Source organism: Callospermophilus lateralis, chromosome 1 (assembly GCF_048772815.1).
Source record: "Callospermophilus lateralis isolate mCalLat2 chromosome 1, mCalLat2.hap1, whole genome shotgun sequence".
NCBI classification, from domain to species: Eukaryota; Metazoa; Chordata; class Mammalia; order Rodentia; family Sciuridae; genus Callospermophilus; species Callospermophilus lateralis.
Window position 1 is genome coordinate 86535913 of NC_135305.1, and position 20770 is coordinate 86556682.

Genomic DNA, 20770 nt, shown 5'->3' on the forward strand with positions numbered 1-20770 from the left:
TGCAAATTCATGAGCTCTACCCTCAATCAGTCTCTGGGGCTGTGGTCTAAGAAACTGAAATAGGCTCTCAAGGTGAATCTTATGCACATTAAAATTAGAGAAACTACTGCTCTGGGATATGTGCCTAGAAGTAGAATTGGTAAATCTGAAGTTATGTGTACCTTTTGCTTAATATTGATAAAAGTTTTCCACTGAGGTTGTATCAAGTTTTAGTTAACAATGGTAGACTCTATTTCCTGTATCCTCTGCAATAATGAATATTGTCAAAGGTTTATTTTTAATTTTATTTTAAATTTAGAATTGAAGTATTTTCTGGCCAAGTTCACTTTTAACTGCAGTTGTATTTTGACTTTACTTAGATTTATTGAAGACTTTTAAAAAATTTTATCAGAAAGTTTTCAAACATGCTCAAAAGTAGAAATGGTACAGTGAAATAATAAACTTCATGTCATCCATGTTCAATAGTTCATTATATTTTTGTCATATTTGCTTTACTTTCTCTGAATTATTTTAAGCAAATTTTTAGGTGTTGTGTCATTTCACCCCATATATTTAAACATGCATTTCTAAAATATGTATCACTTTTTTTAACATGATGACACATGTGTTAATTACTAAGGCCTTTGTACAGAGTTAAAGTAGCATCATGTTAAAATAATAGAAATTCTAAAATGGTAACAATATATAAGTGGTTATCATGTGGACACTGTGGGTGGGAGGTTTAGATTTAAATCTTTTGATTATAGTCTTTCATCATTCTCTGAATTCTTCTAGTGAATTCAGTTTCTCAAATAATCATATCAAATGTTTTCTTTTACCAACAGAATCAGAAATTTAGGTTTCTTAAAATGATTATTTAATGCAGGGAAGTGCTCAAAATTTTAACACTTATGATAAAACTGTATCATGATGTATTAGTTAATCACTAGAATAGACAGCTAAAAGATACTCTATCTTTCCCAAATTTTTTTTGGTGCATTTTAATTACATTTTATTGCAGGATAATAGCAGGATTCATTGTTACACATTTGTACATGCACACATACAACCATATAATTTTGTCAGTATCTTTCCCCAATACTTCCCCTTCTTGTTTCCCCTGATTCTATTCTGCTACTCTACTGGCCTTCATTTGATTTTCATTGGACAGGAGACACACACACACACACACACACACACACACACACACACAGACACACACACACACCTCTGTTTCTTTTTTTCTCCAGCTTCTCTTCTCTCTGTTTATCTGATTCTTTATTCTTAGAATGAACTCTTCAAAAGCCTAGACATATAATCTTTCACATCTACCACTGGCAGTCTTTTAAGTTGTGCCGAGTTTAGTACTTGGAACATTATATTTCTGTCTAAATTAACAGCAGAATTAACACAGTGTTTTATAATGAATCAAGCAATGAATATTTTTTTTTCAGTGAGTCTACTATTTTGATCATTGTTGGATAAAAATGAACGTATAGGGGAATATTCCCATGGTAGATGGGAAGTTTAATATGTTATTAAGCAGTACAAAAAAAACTGCTTAGTAATTTTTGGTTGTTTTTGCTTTATAGTGATTCAGTTAAATACAGAATCATGCTGATTAGTAAATATAGATACATAGTATGATGTAATATGTTATAACAAATGTAGGACCAAGAATATAACTAAATGGCAAAGTGCTCACCAAGTATGTGCTAGGTTCAATTCCCAGCAACATAAAAATAAATAATATGGATTAGGAGTTAGAAGAAAAACAAGATTAACATTGGATAGGAACAGATGTTATAAATCTTTGTATAATGGATAAAAATGTGTGTGTGTGTGTGTGTGTGTGTATGTATGTGTTTATATTTTACATGGCGGTGAGGTTGAATTTGTGTTTTGAAGATAACCTATAAGAAAAGTTTAGGGGAGGGAGAGAGAACAAAAGCAGATATGTACAGAGGTTAGTTACTATGGTAACTTAAGAGAAAATAATAATTGCTAGATTTAGGTTGGTGGTGGATATCTTAAAATGTTGCATTTAAGAGATAACCAGGAGGTAAAATCTACCAGGTTTGTGATGGCTTGAAAATAAACATGTACAGCTACAAGGCAGTCAGTGATAGTACTTAACTGGATTGCCATCCTTGTGCCTTAGTGTTGTGAAAGACTAGCAGATTTTATAGTTAAGTTCATTGATAGTTTACAACTAGAATTTTTGTCATAACCATACTTTTTTGAAGGGCTTTTTTCTAGTTTCCCCCTTTAAATAGATATTCAGACACTTTTGAAATTTTTTAGTTTTGGGAAACTTCCCATAAAGAGATAGGTAGCAAATATTGTAGGCTTTACAGACCTTTTTGAGTTCTGTGGCCTCTTTTGTGACGTGGAGTGGGCCATAGACAGTATATAAATGAATGTGTGTGACTGTCTTCCAATAAAACGTCACTAGTGTGCACTGAAATGTGAATTTTCTATGATTTTAATGTATCATGTAAGTTTCTTACATTTAAAAACAAATTAGCCATTAAAAAAGTAAAAATTGTTCTTTTATTTTGCAGTGTTGGAGATGGAACCTAGGGCCTTGCATACACGATAAGCAAGCACTATACCACTGAGCTATATCCCCAGCCCTAAAAAAACACCAGGGCTATACAGAAACAGGTGGCAAGCCACATTTGGCTTGCAAGCCCATAGTTTGTCAACCCCAGAAATACCCCAAGTGCAATTCTTTTTAAGAAACTTTTAAGATAAATAGTATTAGGCGGTAAGATTTTTTTTTTTCTTTTTTTATTCCTTTGGATCATTAAATCCTTAAGGCTTAATGCTATATTTCATTCATTTGTGAATTTGCAGACTCAGGAGACGAGAATAAACATAAAAACAGGGAATTATCAACAAACCCAGTATATGGCTAGCGAAATATTTAATGTAGATTTAATTCCTGGAAGAATAAAAGTAATGAACACATATTAATGAGAAGTAGTTTCCAGAGTTAGCCCTTATGAAGAAAGCCTTTGTACACTAAATACAGGTGTGTTAAGAAAAGATTTGGTTTTTAGTGTAGGAATAAGAAGCTTGTCTTGTACATGAGAGTGAGTATGCCTTCTGCTAAACTTGAAAACTCTTGTTGAACTTGCCCTTCAGTTATAAATTAATTTTTGAGGTCATAAGTCATAAGGATTAAATTTTGTATTATTGTATTACAAAATACTGGCAGTATTGAGTAGTACTATTTGTGTGCAGTAAGTAGTGGGCGAAGTTTTATCTGTGTAGACAATACTGATAACCGTCAGGTACCCAATGGCTACACTAAAATTTTATTTTTTATTTTGATATAAGGTCTCCCTAAATTTCTTAAGGCCTTGTGAAATTTCTGAGGCTGGCTTTGAACTTGCAGTCCATCTGTCTCACCTTCCCAAGACACTGGGATTACAGGCATGCACCACTGAACCCAGCTAAAATTTTGATTTTAATTGTGATACTAAACTTAGTGTGTGTTTAACCTTCATGATTATCTCTTCATGTGTTATGGTAGCTATAAAAAATTATTGACAGTAGCGGAAAATATACTGAAGATTTTAAGGTCCAAATTGCCAAAGGTTATTTTTAAAATCCTATCAGATTTTCTGAGGTATATTAAGTATCTAAAAACAGTTATTTAATTTTAAAAAAGTAGTACTTATGATAAATACATTCATTCTAAGTATACATGTTTTGTGTGTAATACTGTATTAATATTTAGTATTGATAAGAAATCTTTACCGCAGAAAAACAATTACTTTTAACAGAAAACAGTAGAATATGTAAATTAAAAAATTCCATTCTGGCTATGATTTAAAATTTTAGTTTTTATTATAATTTTTGTTCTTTCTATATTTCATATTAAGTTATAATGTTATATTGATAACATTTCGCTTATTGGTATATTGTTATCTGGTTACAATATATTATAGGCTCACTCAAGTGTAAGTGATACAATTAGGATTGCAAAAATATTTTGTAAATCTAATCCTGTAAGCTTAGAAAATGTAAATGTTAGCCAGGTATGGTGGCCTACACTATAAACTCAGTGACTTGGGAAGTTTAGTCAGGAAGATCAAAAGTTCAAGGCCAGCCTGGGCAACTTAGTGAGAATCTGTCTCAAAATAAAAAGGGCTGGGGATGTAGCTCAGCAGCAAAGCACCATGGGATTCAGTCTCCAGTACTACTGGAAAAAACAAACAAAAAACAAACAAAAAAAACCCAAACAAGTGGTTTGCATAATATGTGCCTATAAATTATTTGTGACCCATTATTTTTCTCTCAACTTTTTATATCAATTGCAACTAAAAAAGAGTTCCCCTCCCCTTTTGACAGTATAGATAAATAGGGGGAAAGTAATAGGGAGTAGAAGAAGGGGAAGGGAAGGTATTGAGGACTGAATTAGATCACTTTGTCAAAATGGATTCTATAATTATGTCAAAATGGATTCTACATGTATAAAAAGAACCAAACAACAACAACAAAAACTTGTTAATTGGGGCTGTGGATGTAGCTCAGTGGTAGAATGCTTGCTTTCTATGTGTAAGGCCTTGGTTTCAATCCTAGTTTGGGGTGGGATGGTATTTGGGAGACTATAATTGTACCTGTATCTCTTGAGTGAGTTTTAAATGTAATGAATTTGTTACCTGATTATTATACATTAAAAGCAGTTGTTTGAGCCACGTATGGCAGCGCAGGCCTGTAATCCCATTGTCTAGGGAGGCTGACAGGAGGATCACCAGTTCATAGCCACCCTCAGCAAAAACTAAGGTGCTAAGCAACTCAGTGAGACCCTATCAAATTCATTTGAATTAGAATATAGTTTTTGAAATAGCTAAAATATTACAAGACCACACACACACATGCACATATATATATGAATGATAGGAATAATATGTATATTTTATGGGGATTATCTGTGTACCTCATAGATAAACTTAAAATTAAGCAGATGAACAATTATAAAACAGTGTGCTCTGTACCCAAGTCGATATTCTAGTTCTGAACCATTCTGTCTTTGGTCATTTATTTTCTGCAACTAAGAGGAACTGGGAATGTGTGTGATTAGAAGCAAATTATTATAAAACTTTGAGCTTACTGGTATAATATGTTGCTTTAAGATAGTGTGTTAAACTTCTATGGTTAAAATTCATTGTAGTGATTATTTTGAAATCCATAGTTGTTAAAAAAAACTTTAATTGCTTTTCATTTGACTTCTACAATATAATGTAAGGCCATGGCAAAACTAACATTGTGCTCACAGACTGTGTATGAATCCACAGATTAGTGAGTGTTGTACAGCTGTGTAGTGTCTTGGATGAAAAGTTATGATCCAGAGGTATATTTCTTCATCTAGTGTATAAATTTCCAGAGCAAATGCCATTATTTCATATAACCCCCAGCTGAGAGAGAACTCACAGAGCACAGGCTGTTGTCTTATTTATGAGTACTGTTGAAGTTTATTCTCATTCCCAAAGTGCCCTGCATATACAATGTGTTAAGTTAATCAGCTTTTCATTGTTGTGACCAAAATACCTGACAAGAGCAACTTAGAAGCGGGAAAGTTTACTTTGGCTAATGGCTTCAGAAGTCTGAAATCCGTTGCTCTGGGCCCTAGTTGAGGTAGAACAATCATGATTGAAGAGTGTGGCAGAGGAAAGCTGTTCAGATCATGGTGTCCAGGAAGCAAAAATAGAGTGGGCCACCTGAAGATAAGCCCTTCTGGGGTACATCCCCAGTGTCCCACATCCTTTAGCCACACCCCAGCTGCCAAAAAAAAGTAGGATGGACTGATTAGGTTACAGTTCTCATAGTCCCTTCATTTCACTCTGAACATTCCTTCATTGACACAGGAACTTTTTGGGAAACACCTCATACTCAAAACATAATAGTTTCTAAAATTGTCCCTGAGAATGCAGAAGCGAAGTTAGCCTTGGAGCCATTGTCCTATTCTGTAGTGAGCTTGTTTTATATCAATGAAGAATAAAAAAAACATTTAACCTTGGGCTGGGGATATAGCTCAGTTGGTAGAGTGTTTGCCTCATGTGTGCAACGCCATGGGCTCAATCCCTAGCACCACCAAAACAACAACACTGAACAAACATTTAACCTCTCTGCCTTAGTCCTAAAGCAAAATACCTGAGGTTTGGTGCTTTATAAAGAAAAACTGGTTATTTAACACAGTTTTGGAGGCAGAAAGTCCAAAATTGACCCCTAGACCCCTACTGTTTGGCCTCTAATGAAGGTCTTATGATGGATGGTATAATATTGGCAGGAACATGTGTAGAAGAGATCACATGGCAAAACAGGAAGCCAAAGAGATTTGGGGACCAGGTTTGCTCTTTTTTTTTTTTTTTAACAACTTGCTTTTATAGGAACTAATTGGGGTCCTTCAAGAACTACAGTAATTCCTTCTGTGGCAGATAACCCCAGTAATCGATCACTTTCTACTGGGCCCCACCCCTTAAAGGTTCTGCCACCTTTCAAAGTATCACTTCTCCAAAGAACAAGTGTCTTATCACATAAACCTTTGGGGGACAAACTCAAACCACAGCACTCTTGTGCTGTCTTGTGCTGACTCAGCATCCTGCTGCTTTATTCTCTCTTCTACCCTAGTGTTATGTGGGAGCATTTTCAAATTCCCTAGTGGCAGAAGATACTCAGTATATTAGATTTTATGAAACCCATTAATATTAGTTAAATCACTGATCCCTAAGTCCTTGTTCTATTACTGGCATATTCTTTAATTATAAATTAAGAACATCTTTTTAGTATTACCACATGGATTTAATTTAATTTTCTATGGGAACTGACCTGTCCCAAACTACCATGATTTAAGTTGACTCTTCTACTGTATATATAGCTTTGGGCTCTTCAGTTCCAGTTCTTCAAGCTGACAAGAGCAATCACATTGTGTCCGATTTGATATTCATCTATAAGAGGGTTTAATCTAATTGACTCAACACAAATTTAAAAGAGAAATCTTGCTATTTGTTGGTTTTCCCAGGGAAAACCCATGTGGGTCAAGACAACTTTTATTTTCTAATAAAGCTATAGTTTCCAGTGTCAGAATTCTTTTCTATACATAATAGGAGCATGCACAAGATACAGTTTCAGGGAACCCTTTTCTGTCAGTTGTCATCCACCATTAAGATCTTTTATAGTTATTCTAATCTATTAGATTTGTAGGTTATAGATAAAGTAGTCTAGACAGTAAATGAGATAGGATGAGGAACACAAGAGTTCAGTTTAGTAAACAAAAGCAAGAAGTTGTCAGGTATGGTGTTGCAAGCCTGTAATCCCACTGGTTTGGGAGGCTGAGGCAGAGAATCTCAAGTTCAAAGCCAGCCTCAGCAAAAGCAAGGTGCTAAAGCAACTCAGTGAGACCCTGTCTTTAAATAAAATACACAAAAAAGTAAGTTGGTATCTAAAGTGTTATTTTTAGTGAATGTGCTACAGACATACAAATTTATGCATGCACTTCTTGGGTATGTATGACTTTAACAATAGCTATAATTTTTTTTTTATTTGTGGAGGCAATAACTGAATCTCAAATACTTAGTTTCTCTGGGTTTCTAAATATTTCTGTAAATATGGGAAGTACATTTGTTAAAATGTCCAGAATTTAATTCCAGTATCGATTTTGATTTACTCCTGGCATACCTAGTATATAATATGTTTGCTTATCCTAGCTTTCATTTTATTGATACTTGCCAACATTCACAAGAAATATGTCTTCTTGAAAACATTCTTGGAATAGCCCCCCCCCCCAATGATGGTTGCATGATTATATAATGTTTTTATATATAAAGTGTTATAAATGATTTGTTATAAATACCTATGGAAGAGGTCTGATAGAGGGGAGGCTGAAGAATATAATAAAAAGAGTCCTAGTTATGGCTTTGCAGTTGAGTATTTTTATGACTTCTTGCAAGCATTATTACCTCTCTGGGTTTTCTTATCTCCTAAATAAGATTAGAGTAGATGCTCCCTAAGGACCCACCTATTCTCATTCTCATGAAGTTGAATCATGGAGTGGGAATAATTGCTGTGGCTCTTTTTGGAAAACAGCATTGTTAAATATAAAATATTTAAAAATAATCCCACAAGTGTTTCTGCTTTGCTTTGTTCTGTTTTTCATCAGAGGAGAAAAGAAAATGAAATTACTTTTTTTTTTTAAGTATAAAGAAACCTTTGAGGGCATGTTTAAATGACCATTGCAAGACTTTTAATGAATTTCAGCTTGCTGATATTTAACTGTGAAAAAATAGCACTTCTTTGGATAGTCTTTCATTCATTCCAATATTCAGATGCCTACTGTGTATCAAAATAGTTATACTAATGACTTTGAGACTATGAAAAATAAATCATACCAAAATTTTCACTTAGAATTATTCATTTCCTTTTTTCCTTCTCTTCAGAAGAGGTAGAAATGAGTAGATGGTAGAAAATAATGATTTCCTGGTAGACTTAAAATATGGTCATGACATTCCAAGTATGTTTTTTATATAAGTTGGTATATAATAGTTTTGTAAGCTCCCTCAGGGTTGCTTTGGGTGATGATTAGAGCATTAGGTATTTGATAAAATGCTTAATGAACAAGAATAAAATTTAATATGCAAGCCAAGCGCAGTAGCACACACCTGTAATCCTAGTGGTTCTGGAGGCTGAGGCAGGAGGATCATGAGTTCAAAGACAGCCTCAGCAAAAGCAAGGTGCTAACTTTAAATAAAAAACAAAATAAAATCTCTAAATAAAAAAAACAAAATAGGGCTGGGGATGTGGCTCAGTGGTCAAGTGCCCCTGAGTTCAATCCCTGGTGCCTTTAAAAAAAAAAAATTAATATGCCACCTTGTTTTTGAATGTATTCTGCTACATTGTATTGTTGGAACTTTTGCTGTCTGCCTGTTTTCACTTTGTGGAGAGAGATTTTTGTCTTTTTATAAGTAGCTGTCACTTTAAAACAGTATAGGTTTCTCCTTTGGCCTCTTGACCATTTTTTCCTTTTCAGTTCTTACTTATTAAAACCATGATAGCGAACAGGGGATTTAGCTCAGTGCTAAAGTATCTGAGAGCACATGAGAGGCCTTGAATTTACAACGCGCACAAACACAGAAAGAAAACAAAACAAAAATACTATGATAGTTCCAGAGAAAAGACAGGTAATATGGAACTGCTCTTATCTGTTTTTTAGGTTAGTTAACTTGCATATTCTGGAGAAGTTTTTCTTTAAAAGGATAACTCTATATTTGCCAAATTTGGAACAGGTCCAATCAGCAAGTGATGTATGTCTGCTCAGTTTAGAATTCAGATCTTTAGATGTGCATTATGTATTACATACTCTAAAAAACTTTACTTACAAAAGTTAATTTATTTACCTTTATTGGTATGTTTAAAAGAACTTTACCTTTAAAATGAATTTGAAAAAAAAAAGCTCTTTCCTATGAGCATTGCTTAGGGCTCTGTTGATTGTCAAATTATGGTAATTGGTAATTAGAATTCCGTAATCTGCTTTAATTGTACCACTCTTGCCTCTGTAGAACTAAGGACAACTATATAATTTGTTTTTGCATCCATTTAGATATTTATTCACTGTTGATTTATATAGATCTAGTCTGATGGGCAAGGTGAATAAAGTATTTAGAAGAATGTCTCACAGGTATTCTCAGACTTGTTAGGATCTACATAGAAGAAATATTAAAGACATCAAATGAGAATTATTAATAAAAGAAATATAGTAGGTCAGAGAAGGACATTCTCGTTTTGAGTTCTCTTAAAGATTTCACTAAGATGGTGAGTCATGATCTGGGCTTGAGTGAGAATAGATTGTCAATTTACCTATTTTTCTTATTTTTAATTAACAATCAAGAGCAGAGGCAAAAAAGGTTTAATGGGTGATGTGTTTTTTTGGAGGAAAAGGATTAAATGGTTTTACCAGATTTGTAGTTGGATGATAATAGGAGGTAATATGAAAAGCTTAGCGTAAGAAAAGATGGTGTGTACATGTCAAATAACGTAAGATGCTCTTTGAGCCAGGATGCTATGGCAGAAATCTTGAAGGCTGAGCAGTTATAAGAGCTGAGTTACATACTTTTGATTTCTTTCTACTTAGACCTATATTCTCTTTAAGTGAGCAGCTTAATCAAGAGAGTCTTTTGCTTATAATTCTTTAATTCCATTGTTAGAGATAGGAAATGGCAACTACCATACCTGAGGAATTCTGTATTACTAGTATAGTACTGTGTTGCAGTATTAAATATTGTCAAGCATGGAAGAAACACAAAGGGAGACAATGATTAAATCTTGTTTTGGAGTGGAGCATTAGAGAAAGATTCCTGGAGAAAAGCGGCACCTTAGCAGGATCTGGGTGCCAGTCAAGAGTCCTTTAGATCAGGCATGAAGGTACACACACTTAAGGCAGGAGGTCACAGGTTTGAAGGAAGCCTGGGAAACAGAGTAAAAAAGGGCTGAATATATAACTCAGTGGTAGAGCATCCCTGGGTTGAATCCCCTGTACCAACCCACTCCCACATTTCTGATTTTTTGTTGTTTTGATTCATCTCGTCGCGTCCTAAGTCTTTGAGGATATAAATTTCGCAGTTCCCATTTATTTTTCCTTCTGAGAGTTCTGAAAGGCTCCCCTTGCCTAGTGTGTCTCCAGTAATGATTAAATGTTATTCTGTGAATAATTCCTGAGGTTTCCTTTTTCCCTCCTTCTCTTCACTTTTCCTCTTCCAACCTGGACTAATTACTTCTAGATCTGCCACATATTTAGCACCTAAGGACTTCCCTTCACCTTTCTCCTGTGAGGGATCTATTTGCTCTCTTGTTTTAATGGAGTTCGTGTTCTAGAAGTCTCTTGTTTTAATGGAGTATGTGTTCTAGAAGTCTCTTGAAAGTGTCATTAAAGATCTGTCTGGAAAAAAATGTATGTATCAAGTGTGAGTATGTAATAGTTTAGGTACATAATCCAAATGAAATGTTTCCTTTTGGAATTTTTGAAGTTTTTGTTTCACTTGTCTTTCTGTGACATTGTGTTAATGTTGAAAAGACCAGTGCCATTTTGATTGAAGAATAGTTTCACCTAAACTCCCCAAAAGTAGTGATATCATTAAAGACAAAAATTTAAAAAGGTCTGGGACACTATTTTAGATATTTTGCTTTGATCTTTTGAAAATGTTTAATAGATTTTTTAAAATCCCTAATGCTTTGTTTTTTCATAGTAATGTAACTTTACATTTTATGGCTTTTTATTTTCATTTGTTTCTTTTACATTCTTTGAGTCTACATACTTATGAACTTTAGTCTAGAAAAATGTTACATTATGTCTTTATAGTTTCTTCTTTTCTCAATTTCTCCATTTTTTGGTTAGATGTTAGACCACCTGGATTGACCTTCTGATTTTTATTATATACTGTCCTTGACTTCTGGTTCTGCTTCTTAGGAGTTAGAAATGCTGTGTAGAGTAATAGTTAAGGACTTGGGCTCTGAAGCTAGAAAGTCTGCTTGAATTCTGTTGTGACAATTTTCTAGATAAATGATTGGTTACTTTTTCCATCTGTAAAATGCTTGTACCTAGTTCAGAGGATGTAAAGGTAAATTAAATAGTTTGTTCAAAGTATTTAAATGATTTCTTACTACATAGTAGATGTTAATTATTAACATTTGGCATTATTACCTCAAGTAGTTCTTTTACCTTTCTACATAAATCTTTAATTTTGATCGAATTTCTAATTTTCAAGTGCTTTCTTTTGGTTCTTTTATTATTTTATAGCTTTCTGTTCTTGTTTCTTGGATGCAGTATATCTTTAATTATTGGGATAATTAAGGAAATTGGAAAAATTCTTTAACGTATGGAAACCAAAGCAAGTAAATAGAAGCAATCAAATAAATAGAAACAAAAGCCCCCAATAAATAGAAATCTTATAATATTTGGGACCAGTAATTGGCACTATTGAAATTTTCTACTGCTACATGCATTGACTTTTATTATAGTTTTTGTGTCTGTTTTATTGTCTCTTTTTTGTGTTAAAGGTTTTTCCAAATTTATTTACAATTATGTTCAGATTATATTTGGCAAGAATATACATGGGTATATTACATCCTCAGTGCATTACATCAGAGAGCACATCATGTCAACTTTCCCTTTTGTTGAACATTTATTTAAGTGATTACAAGTCATTTTTTCTGTTGTAATAGTACCTTAGTACTTTAAGAGATTATTGGGTTAGTATTTTCAGAATACCTAATTATCCATATGTACTTTTACATTCTTTTAAAACTTAATATATTAAAATCTGTGCAGTATTTTGATTCTCAAATCGCCCAAATTTGGCCAAGAAGGAACCCTTTTAAACTGGCACAACAAGATATTGTAATTTCCCTGTCCTGGACTTAAAACTACCATTTCCCCAAGGAACTCAGGTTCCTTTTTGTGGAGAAATGATGATACAGAAACCTAGGGCTAGATGCTGGGGCTGCTTATTGATACTGGGTTGTCATTACTGTTGAGGCCTTTTTAGTTGATAAAGCGTGTTTTTCCTTGCAGTCTATTTGATATCATTTGTTGTTTTGTAATTTAGGATATGGATTTTTCCCTCAATTATTGGTGATTTGTTTTTATATTTAATTTCAAATTATTAATATTGTTCAAAAATCAAAACGTTTATTGAAAGGTATATTCAGAGTATCTTCTTACCTATGTCTTGCCATTCTCACCACCTATGGATAACTTGCATTTAAATTCTATTTTGAAATATATGCTTTGTTTTTCTTGCAGATGTACACACACACATCTATGAATTCTTATTTACCCTTTCTTACACAGTTGCTAACATAGTATGTTACTTAATATATCCTGGATATCACTCCATTTCAGTTCATAGAGGTCTTTATTTCTTTTTCACACATTTCCTTGTTTGGAAATACCAGATTCACCAAATCTCATGTGTGATCACTCAAATTGTTTCCAATATTGTACTATTTCAAATAGTGTCACAGAAAATTACTTTTTTTTTTTTTTAAATGTTGGGGTTCTACTTTCTTGGTGGGTTCTTAGAACTAGATCAGACGAAAAACAATTTTGATTGATATTGCCCAATTACCTTTCTGTAGACATTGTACAATTTTACAATCCTGCCAGCAGCATATGCTTATTTTACTCATAGCCACATCAATGGTGTGTTATCAAACTTTTGAGTTTTCACTAATCTAATGAGAAATGGTATCTCTGTAAAGTAGAGCCCAAGTCTAGAAAGCTGTCTTGTGTCTACAGAGAACCATCTGGATTTCTAGTTAAATACAGTGAGTTAAACATCTGTGTTTCTCTCTCCTCTCTCCTAAAGTCACTAACATGAGAATAAAGAAATGCAAAGAACTTGAAATTGTTTTTTGTTGTTTAATCAAGTGCTGTGCAGTTTTTCATTTAAGTGTCATTTGCATATATTTTTGGTGAAATATCTTTTTAGAACTTTTGCCCATTTTTCTAACAGTTTTGATTTTTATTTTCTTCAATTTTAAGTGTTTTGGTGTGTGTGTATATATGTACTAGATATTGAACTTATTAGTAAGGGGCACTGAGCCACATCCCTAGCCCCATTTTGTATTTTATTTAGAGACAGGGTCTCACTAAGTTGCTTATTAGCACCTTGCTTTTGCTGAGGCTATCTTTGAACTCATCATGATCCTGCCTCAGCCTCTCAAGGTGCTGGGATTACAGGCCTGTGCCACCGCACCTGGCCTCTTTTTGTTTTTGATATATATTACAAATATTTTTGTCATTTGTCATTTGAATTTGGTTTTGATTAATTTCACCATGATTAATCTTTTCCTCTTTATTGCATGGTGCTATAGAGAAAGACCTTAAAAAGTTAATTGGAAGTTTTATATGCAAGACTAAGGCTTACAATAGGCAAGAATCTGTGTTTCATTTGACTTAAGAATCTATCATATTAATGGGTAGAGATAGAGAAGGACTTTTTTCAGTGGGCAGATTGTGTGTGTGTGTGTGTTTTGCTAGGGATTGAACTCAGGGCCTTGTGCATGCAAGGCAAGCACTCTACCAATTTAGCTATATTTTCTTCCTGCCCATTGCCATGCCTAGTATCCTCAGTTATATATCTTTGTTGGTTCATTTTTCCACAATAAACCTCTGTTCTCTTGTTCTGGTAGGAGAATGGTAGTTGCTTGCCTGGATGTCATGGATTGGGAGCCTGAAGATCTGTGGGTGGTTTTTTTTTTTTTACTTGTAGATAGACACAGTACCTTTATTTTTATGTGATGCTGAGCATCAAACCCAGTGCCTCACCTCACGCGTGGTAAACAAGCGCTTTACCACTGAACTACAGCCCCAGCCCTAAGGATCTGTTTGTATCACCATTATCTGAAGAGTTATGGAGCTATGGATTCCTGACTCCTTTGAGAATTTTGTAGTGAGAATTTACTTACTTTTTTCAGCATACAGGATATCCATTTTCTCAGTCCTATTTATTTGTTCATGTGTTTTTTAAATTTTCTGTTTTGCTGCTGACTTTCCTTAAGTTCTTTTTCTAGAATTTTATTTCTTGTCATTTTAGTGTGTTTTGGGGAGAGGAGAGACACACATGTTTAAATTCACATTGTAAATTCCAATAGTTTTTTGGTACATACTGTTTTTCCTCTGCAGGGTTGCTGGATGATCCCAGTGAAGCTTTTTATAATGTACATTTATTTAATGATTTAGGGTTTGTGTGCCATTACTCAGATAATTCTGATCAGTAGTTCTAACATAGTTCACCTTTGTCCCTGTTTTATACCCTGTTTAACCTCAAAAGCAGCAAGTTTTTAAATTTCCAAGGAAAAAAGATTGTTGGTCTTTGAAATTTAGTTGCTGCTTTGAGGGCCTCTTTGCCTTCTCCAAAGCTGATCAAATTTCATTGTATCTGATGTAGTCTGTGGTAGGGAATTACTAATTTTTTGTAGTTTGATTTTTTTTTTTTAAATGAATCCTCCTCCCCCACTTTTCATTATGGTGGTTTTCAGGAAGTTGAAGTAAAACATTTCTTTTCAAATGCAATTAATATGGGATTTAAAAAATATTTTTATATATGGACACAATATCTTTATTTTTATTTATTTTTTAATGTGGTACTGAGGATCAAACCTAGTGCCTCACACTTGTGAAGCAAGCACTCTGCCACTGAGCCACAACCTCAGCCCTTAATATGATTTTTAAAATGTTCAAAATCATATATTTCATTTTTGAAATTGAATACTTGGATGAGAAGCTATGCTAAAACCTTTTCTCAAATCCTTCTAAAGTTCTGTATGAGATTATGACTGTGGTCTAACTCATTTGGTTGCCATTATCATGTCACCATAGAAAGAAGATGGTCCCTGAACCTAGAGAGCTGCAGAATGTCCCTTTCACTACTGGTTATATTAGTTGTCTCTAACAGTGCTGCTCCTTCTTCCCTCTGTGTGTTTGCTCCAGGATCTCCCATGTGGACCCTTTTCCATGCTTGCCTATAATTTCTTTTCCCTTATATTACACACAAGTCAATAAGAGACACCCCACTCTCTTTTGCCTACTGACTTTTTTGCTACTGGTTTTTACTATTGACTAGTATAGTCTCTCACTGTTTCTTAGGCTGGTTCAGTCAGTTTTTCTTGGAACTCTGTTTGTTTCACTCCTCATTTGTCCCTAGCCAAACTACAAATTGGGATTATATTCCAGCTCTGCTCAAGTGTTTCACGGTGTTGGGGTGGAGAGTGTCAGGAGATTAGTGAGACAGTAGGGAAACATGGTGACTGCCTAAGCAGTAAGGAATCAGGGGACGAGACAGTTTTCTTTGGTAAGTAAGGTAGTAGAATAAAACTGACTAATGACCGATTCTCTCCTTTAGTAGGTTTATTTTTAATGGAGTACTTCAGGCAAATATTTAGTAGTTCAAACTAATAATTGTGGGAGACGAACTAATATTTAATTTGTCAAAATTGACAATAAAAATGTGTCCTGGCTTGATGCTGTTGTTACTTGTGTTATGACTTTAGTAATAGTATGGTGAAAAGATCAATTTTACTGTTTTTTTTTTGTTATTATAATGAAATACCCAAGGCTGAGTAACTTTATTTATTCTTCATGTTATTTGTTATTTTTAGATGTACATGAGTATATTTTGACATATTTTTATAAATATGGGTCTGGTAACTTTAGAAAAGAGGTTTCTTTAGCCTATGGTTGTGGAGGTCAAGGGCATGGTACTGGCTGGTATTAGTGTGGCTCTGGTGAAGGCCTCACAGTGGCAGGAGGGATCACATCATCAGACAGGAGGAAGCTAGAGAGCCAGTAAGAGGTTAGGCTTAGACTTGTATAACCCTAGAATTCCATTAGAACTACTTTAATCCCTTCTGAGGGCATGCCACCAGTGATCTAAAGACCTCCCACAAGGCCCCACTTTTTTAGGGTCCCATCCCCTCTTTACCACATGGGGATGAAACTTCCAACACAGGAGATCTTGGGGGACTTATGTATATTCTAACCAAACCATAGCAACTACTAATGTAGATGTCAATGAGAGGAGTCTTAGATTGTAGGCTGTTTTTGCTGTTCTGAAAGCCTTTACATTCTTCCTTATAAGTTCTAAAATTATTGAGTAGTTTCTAAGGTCCTGTGAGACTGTAAAAACTTGTGACTCTGTGTACTTTTTCAGGTTGGGAAAGGTAATTTTCACTAAGATGATTGTATTAGAAAGCTACTATAAAATGAAATTATATGTGTTGATAGATTAATGCAAGAAATTAGAAACATGAGAATTACTGGACCAGAACATTAGGAAGAGTGAGAATTCTCATTTGAACCTGTTTCTTTTTTTTAATGATAGGATGATTTTAATAAACTAATTTAAATATGGTCACAAACTTTTCTCACTAAATTGTACACAAGTACTATAATGCATTATTGTGTGATATTGAAGTTTGAGATGCTTTTTAAAAATCATAGTTGGATTATTAAGAATAGTCAAGTGACTTGGGTTTCTTTTATTTTTTAGGATTTAAGTGCCCTGTATGCTCAAAATTTGTACCCTCTGATGAAATGGATTTGCACCTTGTGATGTGTTTAACAAAGCCAAGAATAACCTATAATGGTAAGTCCACTGTCTTAATAATTTTAAATAGAATTACCTTACATTTTATAAATTTCGTGTTTTCAGTAAAATTTAGATGGTAGGAAGGCCCTTGTGCCCTGTGCTAGACCATTAGTCATTCTGAAGTGCTGTTCTCAGGGACCCTTCTCACTCTCAAAAAATTACTGAGAATTTTAGAGAGCTTTTGTTTACTAGGTTATATCTGTCAATGTTTGGCATATTAGGAATTAACAGAATTAACATTTTCTTACTTAATTCAAGCATTAAATGTAATTATGTTGACATAATTTTTAAGTGAATAAAGGTAAATTTTCTAAGACAAAAAATACTTAATGACTAGAGTGACATTTACATCTTACATTTTTGCAAACTGTGATGTCTGGCTTGATAACAAAGAATTCTCAATATCTTTTCTGCATTCAGTTTGTTGTGATATGGCACTTCAAGTGTCTTCTGGATACTTCCATTGTTACAGAGACAATGGGAATGAAAAAGGCAAATGATGGTTTTGTGTTACTATAAAAATCGTTTTTTACCTTCTAAAACTAAAAAGAATCTCAAAGACTCCCTTAGTTTCCTTACTCCAGAAAATTCTTTTGGGAACTTCTACACTGAAATAAAATATTTCAGGTCAAGCCTAGGTAATAAGTAGTGTTCGAAATGACCATTTTCTACAGTAAGCATGCATGGATGAAATTGCAGCTTTTTTCTTATTATTTAAAGTATATAATAAACAAAGGATACATATTTAGGAATACAGAATATAAGTTTGTAAGTATAGTAAAATAGATGGCTAAATGGAAGGAAAAAAGGAATGAAATAGAGATGAACTCCACTTATGCCATGCATTTTACATCTGTTTCTGTCTTTGTCCCCAAAACATTTCTATTCTGTGAGTCCTGAGGGTAGCTGGCACTTAGGTCTGGTGCTTTAGACTGTGCTATTCTTTCTGGACCAAAATCCCTAGCTATTTATTTAGTATCTAGGAGAGATCTTACGTATAGTCTTGGCATACTTTGGAATAAACGTTGGGAAAAAAATCAAGTACTTTTTTCATAATAAATTGACTAAGAGAAAAGTGAAAGTTCTTCCCCTCAAAATTTTATAAACCGAAAAATTCAGAAGAAAAATTTTGGATTAAAATTTGGTTTCAAATAAGTCAATAGAATATTAATCAGCATGAAGCCAGTTGAAAGCTGGACTGGATGCTACAAGTATCTTTTGAGCATCTATTATGTATAAGGTATGTGTTAGGAAGTAGGACTGTAACAATGAATAAATTAGGGGTGGAGCTTATAGTTTAATAGTCACTGATTTCTCTGAGCTAAAATTTATTGGTTATTTAAAGGTATTACATGAAAAACATAGTAAGTGTACAAGCAGTTTGCTAATCAGGAGATTTCTGAGGTAACTGAAATCTTGGGAAAGGTAGAATTTAACATTGAAATGAACGTATTACTTTGGATTGGTGTTTGCAGACTGTTTAGGAATCGGTACCTGCCATACCTCCAAGTTAGTGTTCCAGCCACACTATTATAGTGGTGACAGTAGAATACTCTTTCCCATTCATTTGCCAATGAAAATGACTTTTACAGTTATTTTGTATAGTAAATGTTCCTATTGGTAATATCCTTACCTTCTTACATTATGAAATTGAATTGGCTATTTTGCATAATTAGTTAAAATTCTGTTTCTTAAGAAAAAAATACTCAAACTCATAGTTTGAGACTAAAAATGGGCTTGTTTCCAATACTTGCTCCATTATCCTTTCATTACACTCCATAATTAAGTTTACTACAAGTGTCTGGGTTGAGGGTGTAGCTTAATGGTAGAGCATTTACCTAGTATGCCTGAGGTCAGCTTGGGGTTCAGTACTCAGTACAGTAGTCAATCAATAAACATACTTAAACATACTTAAAGTTTAAGCCTTGAATCGAAAAAGTACAATAAAGTATTTGCACACTTTCTTTCTGTAAATCTAGAATACAGTCTTCTTAGGTGTTGGTATTTAACAGTTTTTTAATTTTCAAATTTTCTGTGTTCAAGTCATTAAATTTTCTGCTAGATTGGTGTCTCAAAGAACCCATATGTAACTTTCTGCTTGGGGATACTGTAAACCAAAGGTTAAAGTTTTAAGAATTTAGTAGTTTTCCAAAATCTAAAATTACTAACCAACATGAGAAAGCATTAATGAAGTTTCAGCCATTCTTAATGTAGTGAGGCTTGAATCTTTAAAAATTTTTATTAATATTAAACTATATAAACATTCGCTTGTTCCGTAAAATTTATATGTAGTTTTTGAAGTTTTAAAACTAACCCTTGGATGATGGCTTTGTATGAGTAATGGAAGAGAAAAGAAGCTTTTACTGGACTGATTTGGAGGGTCATAGAAAGGTGGCAGATTAGTAAAATGCCTCTGTGCTATGGGGAAACTTTGTTTTAAGGGCAGATCTCCTAGACTGCCATTTAGAGCAGTGCTGAATCTGTATGAAAACTAGCCTCTTTAATGTCTAAGCAAGGTATCTAGTATTATGAAATTTAGAGCAAGGTGAGTCGAAGAATCTCTGAAGCTGAATCTTTTTAGTCACCTGGACTCTAAGCTTAAAGTTTCATATTTGAATTCCTAAATGTTGATTCCCAGTCAGATTGATTGGACTTCTAAATTATATTAATTCTCAAAAAAGAAATTTTTTTCAGCATACTGCTATTAACTTATATCTTTCTATAGCCTTTCCTGAAGTAGCTAGACCTGACATTTTGAAATTTATTTGTGAATTGGGTATTAATTTAAATGTCTATAAACATTCACAATAAGGAGAGTAGTTGGGCTGGTTTCAATCTGGATGTGTTTATAGACACATTTCTGAATAGAAAGAGTTGGTAATTTGGAGTTTTAAAAATGCATTCTCACTTTAAATTGATAATTAAAATCAATTAAATTTAAATTGATTATTTAAATATTATTTTGATTTTCAGATTAGCCCACAACAACTTTCTTATTTAAAATGTACAGTATGTTGGGCCAGGTTGAGGCTCAGTGGTAGAGTGCTTGCCTAGTACGTGTGAGGCACTGTGTTCGATCCCCAACACCATACAAAAATAAAAAATAAACAAATAAATGTATGTGTTGTCTACAACTAAAAAAAAAAAGAATTCATAGTATGTTTGTGAACACCCAGATCCTAGTACCCAAAGAAGAAAATTGGGTAGCTAAGTGGAAATTGTCAGGGCTTAGGAAGCTGGCTCAGCAGAGCTTCAGGTAGGAGGCCCAGGGCAATTGTGGCAGGAAAGGATCCTGAACGATTGGGTAACGTTACTTACTGGAAGTGGTATTTTGGTAGGATGGAAAAAATGTGTAAATGCCTCAGTGAACATCAACATTAGATTGCCCTTATATCAAGTCAGATGCTGCCTATTTTTATTTACTTTTCTCCCTCTTTCATGTGTTTCATTGTTTTATTTATGGACCTAGTAATTTCTTTTATACTCAGTGACTGATATAAATACTATGAGTATTGATTGAATCTTGATTTCCTTGTTCAACATCTTCAAAAATAATTCAAAACAAATCAAAAAATGAATTAAATATTAGCAGATTCTTAGTCCTGATTTTATTGATCTTCAGACTTCATGGATCATGG

General features: G+C 33.7%; 1 protein-coding gene across 3 annotated transcripts in view; it reads left to right on the forward strand.

The window, feature by feature from the left end:
- The window catches only part of Znrf2 (zinc and ring finger 2), a 90173-nt gene that overhangs the window by 30019 nt on the left and 39384 nt on the right, over window positions 1-20770 (forward strand). For all 3 annotated transcript variants that reach the window (XM_076835953.1, XM_076835946.1, XM_076835961.1), the window contains exon 2: window positions 17034-17129. In XM_076835953.1, the coding sequence (XP_076692068.1) occupies window positions 17034-17129 (96 nt within the window). The remainder of the gene's footprint in view (window positions 1-17033; window positions 17130-20770) is intronic.